Source organism: Pundamilia nyererei, unplaced genomic scaffold (genome assembly GCF_000239375.1).
Source record: "Pundamilia nyererei isolate P.nyererei 1_Seehausen unplaced genomic scaffold, PunNye1.0 scaffold00183, whole genome shotgun sequence".
Taxonomy (NCBI): domain Eukaryota; kingdom Metazoa; phylum Chordata; class Actinopteri; order Cichliformes; family Cichlidae; genus Pundamilia; species Pundamilia nyererei.
The window spans coordinates 1,022,145-1,035,792 of NW_005187584.1; the positions used below are offsets into that span (position 1 = coordinate 1,022,145).

Consider the following 13,648-nt stretch of genomic DNA (forward strand, 5'->3'; position numbering starts at 1 on the left):
GCTCTGAACTTGCTCAGACGGGGCCTCCACTCACGAAGGTTTTTCCCCTTTTTTTCTGCACACAATTTATCCAAGCTGTCTGCTTGTTCAGATCAACCATGCAAATGTTTTTACTCTGTTTGCTTAAATGGTTTTCTTTCCATTTCTTCTATTCCCTATATGAAGGTCAGTAAATGTGTTCGGTGTCCAGCACCAAACCCTGAGAAATCTGTGCAGGACCCAGGCTGCTGCACGGAGGGAATTCTAAACATGTCGCAGCATCATTCGTATTCAAACATGCCCTTCATCAGCTCGTCTGATTGGTTTGAAGCGCAGCAGGTATGAGGAAATACAGCAGCCGTTTCGCTGCACGTTGTCTATGGAAAGACGAGGCCTAATAGGAACTCGTACGCAATATGGTTTGCCCTCAACAAGTTCATAAAAGAAGCAGAAAAAGAACGAGGCGGAAAAAAGGCACAACTAGGTGAAAGGGACCGTGGCAATCTACAGCGAGTGCACGCGCTGCATACAGAGAGCTTTCAGCCCACTTCTGTGTGTTTAGTCATTTATTTTAAATGAACCCACAGACAACATCCAAAGTATGAACTCCAAATGTGAATAGACGAAGCAGACAGACATTTAGATAAGCATTCAGAGTGGTTGTGATGTGTTTTTGTCCTTTCTCACATTCAAGCTTTAATATTGGTGAAACGATCCACCTGATATGAACCGTTTAAAAACATGTGGTTTCGACAGGCTGCGAAATCTGCTGTCAGTGACTGGACATCAAATATCTTTGGGACTTATCCTATGTTAGCTTCAGCAGAGCCAGACAGGTACCTTTAAAGGTTAATCAGCTCCATAAGGAATGGAATTTTAAAACAGTCCCTCAAAAATGAAAAACATTTTATGCAATTCCCAGAAGATTTCTCACCTGGAATTATGTTTTCATATGAATTTGTGACGTCAGTTTCTGTTAGCACTGATGAACTGACCGAGCGGTGAGACTTCGGCGCCATCACAGGTTTTTCAGTGATACTGAGTAGCTAATAAAAACAGCAAATCTGAAAGTATTGTGGAGATGTGAGAAACCTGAAAGCGATCTATGGGGAAACATACGCAGAGACCGTGTCATCACACAGCGCACATTTCTCACTGATTTCGACCTGCAGAGAGCCGGTTTCACTGGTATCCAACTCCCCGTACATTCCCACTTTATCAGAGCCAGACCTACCAGTCTGAAGACTCACATCCCTATTTAGACAAGCTCGTCCCTCCCACACACACACACACACACACACACACACACCCTTACAAAGAACACTGGGGGAGTGTCTTTCACTGTGCAGTTTATGAGCAGTTTGTCTCAACAAGCAAGTGTGACATGATATAATTTAAACACAGCTTAAACATGAGATGTAGTGAAAGCCTGCATAAACATGAAGAAACCAAAAGAAAAGAAAACCCAGCGTGGAGGGAAAGTTTGATTTTGCACAAGATTGGATGTTTTGTGACTTTGCTGCCCTGAAAGTTGTTGTATTTCCCCATTTTCTGCATAGTTTTAGCGTGCACACTGACGCCAAAGCGGAACGTTAAGACAATCAGTGAAGATGTGTCCCGGAGCATCGCTGCATCCTTTCAGGTTTTGCAGTTCAAAAGAGCTTCAGTTAAAGTTTCCACAGGCGCTGCCAAGGCCCTGACACTGACACCTCGCTACAGCAACTGCCAGTTCCCACATTCACAGCGGACAACGGCAGTCACTCATGCAGAAATGACTCAAAGTGCTAGGTGGACATGTTTACTCGTTTGGCAGCAGAAAGTTTAAACTAAAAACTATATCTGTCATGTTTTTGAAGCCTTAGACACACTCATCTATTACCGGTTACATTGGAAAACCAAGCAGCAGGGATCTATATCATCGCTGGCATAACGCTGAGGCGAGGCCGATCGGTGCTTAGAGACAAAATAATCGCTTTGTTGTTGACATGAATGTGAGAAATGCTTTGGAGAGATCACATGATGTTGGCAGCGATTGAATCCAACCACATCTCTGCACAGTTCTTGTTCTAAGCTTGGCTTCAGGCTGCCAATATATCCCACTGACTACGCTTAAACCCTTCGAGCTCGTCTGAACCGCCAACAACGAACGGATTCTTTCAAGCATCACAACGCCGTCGACGTCAGAAACAAATACTTCCATCTCCTGTAATCTTTCTAGACAAAACAAACACAATGATGCCGGTTTGGACAGAGAAAAGTTGTAGAAGTAATTTTTGGGGAGTTTTCTAATTAGATTTATTGATTATTACAACAATCACACACAGAAATGGCAACTTATGCTTTTAAAAAGTAGGGCAATTATCACCTGGCAGCTACACAGCACTAAATCAATTCCTGGATGCATGGTGGTAATAAAGCGGTGGTGGTAGTCGTGGTCGAGGGGAAAAAGTAATTGCTTCAGTATGCAAAGGCTGATTGTAACAAATTCTCCCTATTATTAGCAAAGCCTGGAAAGCAAATCAGAAACTGACAGAAACCAACTTAAAAGCTAAATGATGGAGTTTTGCTCTGGTGTAAAAAGTCGTTTTTAACTCTAAACCATCTGCGCCCAACTTAAGTTTCACAATAAACTGCACAATTGTCTTTATTTTAGGAACAGGATCTAAAAATACTGGCACCTCCGCAGAAGCACAGGCCTACTGAATCTGCAAGAAGGAACAGCTACCACGAGAGGAACCAACCGGCGGGGTCACGAGGAGTCATTCTGCACAATCCATGAAGGAGGAAACGGGCACACACGACTTTTTCTCCGATTCTCATTTAGTGCAAGAATGTCAGCAATTCTGATCTTTGTGAAGTGTGTTTAGTCTGAACTAGGGTTAAGTGACGAGCGCAGCCGCCGAGTCGGTCGTGGAAACGGCAACAAGCGGTGATGACGAAGGAGGCGCAGAGTTAAAGGATGCATCAGCGGGAACATCGTTTCAGTCTGCTGCGCGGGAGCATTTTGTGCTCTCCAAAGATGACGGAGGATAAACTGAGCGCGCTACCACTGTGCAACACGTGGGGCTCATGCTATCGGCGGCACGGCACCTACGGAGACATCACCACGGTGCGTTTACTGGCAGCGCAAGGAAGACAGCCGGGTAGGAAAGAACAACGTCTACTCCCTGCAGCTTTTAAACAGTCAGGGCTAAAAGCTACAACAAAAGCAGGAGTGTGGGAGGTTTCACAGCTGAGGATGCAGCCTAAAGCTGCTGCAAAGCATTCAGGATTTCAGGGTATCAATGAAGTAACAATATCCCCTCCAGATGACGCTTCAGACACAATGAGGAATCTTTACCACACCACGTGGAGCTCTTACTAAAGCAACCTCTGACCCTAACCTGCAGAACCACTGAAAGTTTTCTGTTTACATCGCAGCGGAGATGGACCGTGTCACTCTGCAGGCTCGGCCACACACGTTAGCGTCTCGCTGACGCGCCGACAAACGGTGACGGAATGGAAATGAAGGGCAAAAGCACATCCCTGTTATTACAGACGAAACAACAACACAACAAATGCAATCAATGCAGCAGCTGAACTGGGGCGTCAGATTGTGTGTCTCAGTAAAACAGGCTCCTGTTTGTCCACAGCAGCCAGCCGTGCCCTGAAAACCGAGCAGGAGAAGCTGGAATGGCCTGTTCACAAGCACGTGACAGGCTGGAGCACTATGTAGAACAGCAGGAGAGTCTCATGCACAGAAACTATGTCAAGGATACTGGAGAACCTAATTAAGGTTCTCAAACCTCTGAAGGGTACAATGACTGATGAGCACAGAAACCTATCAGCCCTTTGCAGAAGGTTATATTGAAATCCATGACAGCTCCACCATCACAGAGCTACAGTCCTGGACGGCAGACGCAAAGATCTGCACAGAGCCGGATCCTGGATCCAGGATCTAAGTTAAAGCGCTTTTAGGGTTCACAGACTTCAGAACTATTTCCCCTTTTATTTAATGAGACAATCTAAACCCACAGCAGTTCATTCTGATAATCACGGCCGATATGCCACAGTCAGTCCAGTCTGTGTGATGACCTTGCACAGAAGGTATCAAGCCTGCTGTCATAACTGATAACGCATCTGCAGCTTCTGAAGGAAGGCCTTTGGTCCAGAGCCTCGGCGCCGAGTTCAAGAGGAACCTCCCACTGCAGCCATCAGATTTCTGACATGCCTTATTTTTTCAGGCTGAATAATTTTTGATGATCATCTTTGATGGTCATAAAACTTTTTCCAGTGTTGCACTCTGCAGAAAAAAATGTTGCTAAAGCCAGAGTGCTGCTCCCACCTCAGAGGCTTTTTGGGTCCATCTAAAACAATAGATGTGAGTCGGCAAGGCTGATTCATCGGACTGAAAGGTAACATTAAGCAGGACATGAAGTGAAAAGGTTCAAGAGGTATGTTAAAGTTTTCATGCACCAGTTTTGCTCCTCTTGTGGTTTGGTGTTTTACCAGATTGGAGTCATTTTAAGCCACTCCACCCATGTCTAGATGGGGACCACATCAAACCCCAGCCTGTGGTGTGGTCACAACACACGAATAGACCCTGAAGTGGCACAGCTGACATGTACTGCTACATGTCAGCTGTGTGCGGACTGCAGGGCGAAGCATGTTCTGCTTTTCAGCAAGATGCTGAACGGTATGATTACAGGAGGCCTCTGCATACGTGTGCGTTTATAGGACGGCTGACTCATGGGCTGGCACTGTGACTTAATCACAGTAATGCCAGCTTTCCCCAGACTCACACACAATGCCACCCAGCCTGAATAACTACTCATAAGCAAGAGATAAACAATGGATCAGCAGATGCTATGGCCTCCTCTGCACTTCCTGAACTACAATACAATACTCTGGCCTGCCCACACCCCTCAAGACTCTGAGCTAACAGTAGACAGAGTTACCGCTGCTACTTCCCATGTCGTAGCGACTTCCTGTTTGGTGCTTCGGGATAACAGGAACTTCCTGTCTGAAAGAGTGAGCGTGGCAGGAGGAGGCTTAGGATCTGAAAAAGGCATATGTGCTTGAGTAAGATGTTAAGCTTCCAGCACAGAGCTTTATATTACATAACCAACAGGCCACCTATATTCACGCCTTTATTTAAACTGTTCAACATTTCTCAACTAATTTCTTTGAATATGTGTCACATTTTAAAACGACCACATTTAGAAGAGAGAGCGACAGGTGAAACGTTCAGCTGGTACTTTCACTAAAAATAAATAAAAAAACTAGAATTCCACTCGAACGCCGATCTGTGCCCTTCTTAGACGGGCTGATTGTGCGATTAATCGCACAACGACCCACATTACTCATCACATAATTGCATCAAAAGACACCGAGGCCACAAAAAGACAGCTATTTGCCATAACTGCCAGTTGTTGTCCACACCGTACGGTCCAGCACATATTCCACGATAATAACTGTATGATTATTAGTGTGATGACAGAGCGGTGCAGCATTGTGCGTCTGTAGGAATTCACTCACTTTCAGAGGCAGCTTCAATTAGAAGAACTGAAGTTCTGCAGGTTTCATTATCCATTGTGTGTTACAGCAGGCACACATCCTGTTGCTACTTACAGTGCTGAACATATTCATTAGACCACCTGTCATAAAAACACATTTTTCTGTTTAGGAATGCAAGTAAATAACTGATTTGGTATCTAAAAATAACAATGTGCTTTACTATTTTTCTATAAATTCACAGATGGCAAAAATTCTATTTTAGCATTAAAAATTAGGATCTTGCACTCACTAGTGGACTGACCATTAGAGAAACAACATTTATGACATAACTAAGGAATAATGGAGTCTCTCATATCAGGAGCTTTCATCTGCATGAGAAAACAAACTGTTTGCACAGCGTTGCCTGGCTTTCTCTGCATCCGTCTGCGGGACCACGATTGACTCAATCATGCTTTTATCCTGAGCAAGCTGCTTAACTGCTAATATGCTTGTGTTGTTGAAATGAAAAGTATTCAGCAAAGTGTTGCAATGGACTAGAAACTGTTTGTATTATCACTTTTTTTTAAATAACTGAGAGACTTTAATTCTCTTTCCAGCATGCATGACTCTGCACCAGAATATAATCAAAATATTTTGTCTGTTCTAAAGTTTAAAGCTGCATATTTCACCCTCTCAGGAGTATAAGATCATTCTTAACCACAGCTTTCAAACACACAGTTCTCCTATATGAAAGCCAGCTTGCTTAAACAGAGCCAGGCCCTACTGGCAGAAAAAGAAAAAGATGGCTTTAAAGTCTGGCAAAAGAAAACAAAGAAGCCAAAAGAACCACGTAAGAGAGGCTCAACCAGACGAACCGGTTCACGAGTGGAAGCACAGCTTTATTGCTTTTCTGCAGCTTGAAGCTTTTATTTGTTCCATTATTTTCAGGACAGAGGCTGAAAAATTAAAGAACAGAGCAGCATATAGAAAAAGGGGGGCGCTAAGTAGGACAGGAGCTTTGCAGATGGTTTCAGGTTGTGGCCATTCATTCTGCCAGCAACAGCACGCAGCCAGCACCACACATGATGATCTCACCTCGTCAAAATGTGGGCCGGACCTTTAGGCCTCCCCTATAGCTCGATGACACACATGTGTTCAGATACACAGTCACACACTTTCCACTGCTGTAACCTGACCAGCCTCCAAAAAAGGAACCAAATTAAATCCTTTTGTAAAAATTCCTCCATTTGGGCAAAAACACTAAAAATAGTATAGAACCCTCTAACGACGTCGACAGAGCCGTGAGCGCTACGAACCTTAAAACGACCAGAACTTCTACACTCATTACTTAGGAGGTTCATCCAGCTCAAACACAACCTGACTAAAGTAAAAGAGATGATGAATAATCACTCAGGCTGAAAGGGTGAGTGACCAGTCAGATTACTGAGGCCAGATTCTTCTTGTAAAACAATAAAGAGGAGGAACTATTACGCTATGACAGTTTAGTTATTAAGAATTCTTGGATGAACGGTCGTCTTTGGGTCGCCTTCTTTGTCAAACATCACCTTATTGATTTACTTCTGTGCTTTGTGTCATTATGTTGGTGACTCACCCAAACACTAAGCTTCTGGGTTTGGACTGCTGCTCTGACAATCTGTAAATGTTTGGATTAGAGCTGGGCGATAGAACGATAACGATATGTATTGCGAAATAACTTTTTCTCGATAGAAAAATGTAACTATTGCGATAGGCCTCATCGCTCTTGTCCTCTTAAAAAGAAGAACGGCCAATCCAAATTAAGTAGCGCAGAGCCGAACCAATCACAGCCGCAGCGTCACTTCACGTGACTTGTTACGTACAGGACAAGTGCCAAGCCGCACATGTGTATTTGTTTGGGAAGCAGCCAGCCGCCGTGGCGTCCGGGTAATGGAGGAAATGATTGTGCCGACTAGAGAAAAATCAACCGAGAGCGTGACCGAAGGTTACCGAAGAGAAAACAGATGATGGTTCCAACGCCGGAGAGATTGTCGAACGGAAGAGCCATAGAAGTCCCGTAGTGTGAAGGTATTTCGGCTATTTCAAGTCTGACAAACACAGAGCAGCTGCACTGTAAATGTGCCGAAAGCAAGTCTGGAAATACAATAAAGCGGTGCAGCTCAGTCTCTGACTGGAAGCGCTGATTCGTCATTCGGCTTTTGTCAGACTAACGTAACTGTTACAACTGTTTGAAAAGCTCAGCTATACAACAAGGACAGATCGAGAATTTCCTTTTAGTTCTCAGTTTATTTGATATTGACAAAAGTTAGTCAGTTTTGTCTGTTCTTCTGTAAAACAAACTAAGATTTATTTTTAGAATTAATATTTTGTTTCTAAGTGGAATTGACAGTTTAGTCTGTTTCGTTTGTTCTATTTTGAAACTTAAACGCTTTAGCGGCTGCCTTTTGTGTAGTTTGCAATATTTGCCTTTATTTATCTGAAAAAGTCTCATGTTCCTTAAGTACATCTACCCTGTTGAACTTATTATGGGAAATAAATATTTAAATAAAAACAAGCTGCTGATTATTTCACATTTTACTTGTGAGCAACGGCACATTTAAATCTTACAAATATAGTTATTTGGCTGATATCGTGATAGATATCGTTATCGCCTGAAATGGAAAAAAAAAATAAAAATAACATATCGCGATATGAAAAAAATCTTATATCGCCCAGCTCTAGTTTGGATGCAATTTTTAATACTTATTCCTTGAAAGACGGCGAGACATCAAGTCTGTAGAAGGAGAGCCCGAGTAGCCAAACCACGATGCTGCCTCCGCCGTGCTTCACAGCTGGGTGAGATCCTCCAAACATCTTTGTACATTTTTGCCACAAGTTCGACTTTTGTCTCATCTGTCCAAAGAGAATTGTGATGCGGGACAGCCAGGTGGCCGTTTGTGCCACGGTGGTTTCCTTTGTGGTCTCCTAACACCAGTGTTTTTTCCATACTGGCCAGACCAACAAGTATTTCAGCAAGCTGCAGATATTTTTATTCATGAGGTTTTTCATGTTTAAAGAACACCTTCTTACAAATTAACTGTATTTTCTACAGAAAAGTTTCAGCTATCGTTGTAACACTTTTTCTAAGACCCTTCCTAAGTTGTTGCGCCAGCAGACCTCACACATTCAACCTCATGTCCTTAATTGGAACAAACAACTACAAGAAGCTTTTAGAGAAGTCGTTAGCACAGAGATCAACTCAACAATTCAGCCTGGACTGCATGTTCGCCATGTGCCTGGTACGCCTGCAACCTATAGACGCGCACATTAAGGTAACAGGTGATCTGAAACTGGCCGCCTTCCTCTATTAGCCTCATATCCTGCCACCTGCCCTGAATTTGATAAGCAGGAGAAAAATGGATGCATGGCATTTGGCCCATATTTAATAAGTAAATACTGCAGAAATCCAAAGGGTTCCCATTACATTTGTGTGGTATTGGTATACAGGGAACGTTTGATTTCTGAGTAAAGAACATTTGCTTCATGTCAGCCGTCTCAGCCGTTTTCACATGAAGGGTCTTTCAGCAGGCTAACGCTAAGGAGAAAACCTTAAAAACACTAAAGTTTCCACGTCCCTAAGTAAAACCCATCTTTAGCTGCTGTAATGATGCCAAGAGGAAATGCACAGCTGCTCAATATCCCAGGCGATTGCGTGACCGGTCCCAGATGCAACCCAACCCGATTGCCATTTCCTCCGCTGACCAGGCCAGTAAAGGCCAAACTCGTCTCCCTGTCTGGCCCTGCAACCACAGCTCTGGACTGACATAGCACACACGCATTGCATTCTGGGAGCAAACGGCAGAGAGGCACTGTGTTTGCCAGAGGGACCAGAACTCTGCTGATTGAAGGGGAAAAGCCTCTGCTGCCTCCTCCCCTTCTTCCCTCAACCTGCCATCCAGAACCAAAGACTCTGACAGAGTGACACACATCAAGGGACCCAGGCTGCGCTCATTCAAATGCATCTGAATAAAGCAGCAGCAGTTCTGTGAGGAAGAGCTCGAATACTGAGTCAGGGGTGGCGTCAGAGATGGGACAGATGATAGATGAACACACGGAGTTACTGCAAGTTATGGCAAACCCTCTTTTCTTGCCATTCAGCCAACAGCTTGTGGCCAGTTCTTGTTAAACTTCTTTTTTTACTTAGTTCTGTTTCCAAGCAGTGCGTGCTCTACAGATTTACTTTCAGAGATCGGGGTGGGGGGTTCGCTTCTCTGCACCATTTTGTGCTCTGAATAAACCACATTCCACATGCGGCTGTTCTGACTAGAGGTTTATTTTTAGCCCCACTTCTGCAACATTAAAACTGAAAAATATGTAGAGATTTACTTCCAAATCAGGACCGAGAGTAATCGCTTCCCCACTCTGACGAAGGCTATCAAACTAAAAACAAGTAGTGGGATTTCTGCTTTTTGTCTACTTGGCATTTAGGTGAATGTGCAGCAGGGCTTTCCAGCCTGAAATCTCATTGCAGCCGCAGACAGAAGCTTTTTATCTGTCATCATCTGCACACAGCATCATGGTGAATTCAGTCGATGCTGCAGGGCTAACACACTGTGGAAAATATTCAAAGCTGACTTAATCTACAAAATACAATGTAAGACAACACTCACTGCTTATAAGAGAGTACAAAGAGACGATGATGTGAATGCTGAAAATGACTTGACAATAATAATGCTGCTCGAGGTCTGACCAGAGGTAAATTCTTCCATATGTGAAAGTGGAGGAGACCCCGTTTCTCATTACGCCGATGAAAAATAAACAAAACCAAGTCGACTCTGTTCTTTGCCACGTAGCTCCGAGTTTCAGCTCGAGCAGAGGCAACAGCTGCACGTTATGCTGCAGCGCTTTGTTAAAACAATGCAAAAGTAGGCAGCTGTTAGCGTTTACCTACATATTTGCACGATTTATGTTTTTTATGTTGTTTTTTAAACTGTGATAGCAGCCTGACGGACAGAAGACTTCGTGTAATGAGCTCAAAAGTGGACATTTGAATATGTGCATGGATGTCGTGCAGTTCATCTGATTAGCACCGCCCTTTCCTGTCCTGAGACGCGCTGTTCAAAGACCCGGCCACGCCTCTGTGCTGTTTTTATACTATGGAAAATTCTTTTTTTTAATCATTCGTAATTACCCACCAGCGACTTACGCCAAGTGCTACGTTTCACTTTGTTTATCGTTTTGGTTCAGTCTCAGCTGTCAGCGGTTGTAGAGCGAGTCAGTACAAGTATCCAGTTTCTCACAGCAGAAAGCAGGAACACGTACGGTCCCCTGACCGAAACTTTGACAAAAGTCCGTTTGGTCAAAGTTTAGCTCCAAATTAAACGGGCACATATTTCTCCTGTCAAAGACAGAAGTCAGAGAAAAGCTGCGTTTTACCTTCAGCTACGTAAACCAGCACTGCAAATGTAATCAAAATCATCTGTGCGCTCAAAAGCAGATAGGAAACCAATACAAAGCCTTTTATCTTGCCTGGCTTCCCACAGCATTTTCAAAGGCAATGAAGCAACATGATGGTGTTAATAAAGCAACTTCCCTTTTTTTCATTTCTTCTTTCTTTACCTGCTTCTTTCTTTATGCCACAGACATTTACACTGTACAAAAACAGGCTCTGTCATGTTAGCCCACGCAGCAGCCTGAAAATAGATTTCCTCAGTTCGACATGAGCTCAGATGTTTTCGCCATTCATAACTACAGACATATAAACCTGTGAAATATCTCCAAATGTAGCTCGCTGCAGTTTTTTCATCTCGTGTCTGTGCTTTTGTACGTCTAAGCAAAATCATGAGTCACTTCTGAGGAAGTGCTCTCACCACTCGATGTGACCTAATCAAGAGAGCAACTGACTGAAACCAGTGCAGTAAATAAGTATGGCACTCTGAGGAGCGACGCCCATGTGGAGGCACCTTAAACCTGCAGTGGTTCTAAGGAAGTGGAAGTGAGATCGTGTAGAAGTCTATGGGAAAACTTATGTGACCTATTACTTCGGTAAACACTTTCCTAACGAGTTTATAGTCTCGATTACTAATTTCAGGTCTTCTTCAATACAAACTGATGCTCATTTTGTAAATTATGGTCCAATATAGATTAAAAAATGACAAAGAAGCGTATGCCTAATGATGTGGCAACCTTTTTTCTGCACCCGTGGGTCTATGTAAACATTTTTAATATACTTTCTTTAGTCCCTGCAGCTGGATCAGCTAAGGTTTAAGGCATGGCAAGGCTAGGCTAATTCAAATTAGCTGAGCTACAGTTCAATTAAATTGTCCACTGGAGTAGAGACAGACCAAGCCATCACACATATCATCTTACCTCCAGAACTGGTCCAGCACCCAGGATGGTCCTCTCCACCCCGCTGGCGTAGCCCTTCTGGCTGAGAGCAGTCAGACAGTGGATCAGGAAGTTGGTACTTTGGGTCTTGCCTGAGCCACTCTCCCCAGAGATGACAATGCATTGGTTGACCTTCTTCCTGAGCATAGCATAGTAGGCCACATCTGCGATAGCAAAAATATGAGGCTCCAGTTTGCCCAGCTGGTGGTTCTCGTACATCTTGACGTACTTAGGGTTGTAGATGGGCAGGAACTTAAAGGGGTTGATGGCGATGAGGATGCTCCCTGCATAGGTATAGATCTTTTTCTTGTGAAACCGTGTGCGCAAGTTGTTTAATATGCTGTCCTCATTGAGGACGGGGAGGTTGCAGAGGTCTGCAAAATCATCCTGGGGAGGGGGAAGGAAGCCCCTGGCAGCGAGCCGCTGTGCCTCCTGTTCCTTGGACAACATCGGGAGGTGGACATAACGGATTGAGCCATCACAATTCCTCTCCTGGATTAAATTATAAAGACAAAAACAGCACGTATTAGCCGTCAAACTGACACACTGAGTTCTTGAGACTGTTAAAAATATTCCGGGCTGTTTGCATTCCTTCAAACCGGCCAAAATCATCAAGGCCAGGGCCAAACAGCACTCGTCTCACACATGCTGCTGTTACATGTGCTGGAAAAATGATTTTCTCGCCTTTTCTGTTACATTTTCCAGAAATAGTCTGCAAACTAGTATGTAGGGTTTAACAACTTGCTGTTTTTTCTCACTAAAGGAGAAACAGAGAGTAGAAGCACGTTGACTGAGCTGACTGTAACGTGTCGTGTGCTGTCAACTCTACCTGTAGTAAGAAGTAAAAGCCAAGGCTCTGAGGGTGTTGCTCCTGTGCTTTTCGAGGCCACAGCAGGAACCTCTGTACCGGCAGGTCTCCGGCCTCCAGCACCCACTCTTCCCCACCACATTCCTTCACCTCTGCCAGCACGTACAGGCGTCTGGGGTCCAGCCCCAGTGCCGTAGCGGCGTCCGAGATCACCGAAGCAGCCGTTGCATCCTTCTGCACTCTGATAGAAGCAGGGCAGATTAAAAAAAGTATTATAAATAAGTTGTGCAATAAGTTTGTGCGCATAAAAATAAATGAAGCAACGACAAACTAACTAAACCGTTGATGCTGATGTTTATTTTCCAGGTGAGATACTCACTTGAGGTTGCAGCAGGTGGATGGGTAAGCAGCCAACCTCGGATAGATCTGGAGCGTGTATGAGCGGCCATCCTGATCGACAGGGTTAACTTGCCCGCCTCCCCCGCCTCCCCCACCTGCAGTCGTTGCCATGTTGGCAGCGCCATCTCTGACACTCATTCTGAGCCAGGGGGTGTGGCCTCAGCATGCCGCACACACCGCTTCTCTCTCACTACGCAGCACCTGAAGAAGACAGATTACAGATAAACATTGGTGTCAAGCCTAAAGAAGACAGTGCTGAGTTCCCCACAGAATAAGACTACACTTGTGCAGCTGAGGCATGTTCCAGTGCAAGGATGAAAGGAGTGACACTATCTTTGCAGACATTAACAGGTGATGGTGCATGTGTCCAACCCAATCATATGGTCACAACTGCACGCATCCATTTGCCTCAATCTGAGTGTGGCAGGCAAATATCTTCAGTTTGCCTCCTGCACACCTTCACACAGGAGTCAAAGTATTTCCAGTATAGTCACTAAGTATGTGAAAGAGGCCACCTCCTCCCACACGTGACATTAGGGCTGCCACAAACGATTATTCTGATAGTCGACTAGTCACCGATTATTTTTGCGATTAGTCGACTAATCAGATCATCATCCATTGGAC

At 44.3% G+C, this 13,648-nt stretch overlaps 1 protein-coding gene across 1 annotated transcript in view; it reads right to left on the reverse strand.

Moving 5' to 3' along the window:
- The window catches only part of myo9b (myosin IXB), a 55,561-nt gene that overhangs the window by 22,921 nt on the left and 18,992 nt on the right, over window positions 1–13,648 (reverse strand). The window contains exons 2-4 of the mRNA XM_013914276.1: window positions 13,005–13,225; window positions 12,647–12,866; window positions 11,800–12,309 (exon numbers count right to left, since the gene is read on the reverse strand). Of these exons, the coding sequence (XP_013769730.1) occupies window positions 11,800–12,309; window positions 12,647–12,866; window positions 13,005–13,162 (888 nt within the window). The 5' untranslated portion in view covers window positions 13,163–13,225. The remainder of the gene's footprint in view (window positions 1–11,799; window positions 12,310–12,646; window positions 12,867–13,004; window positions 13,226–13,648) is intronic.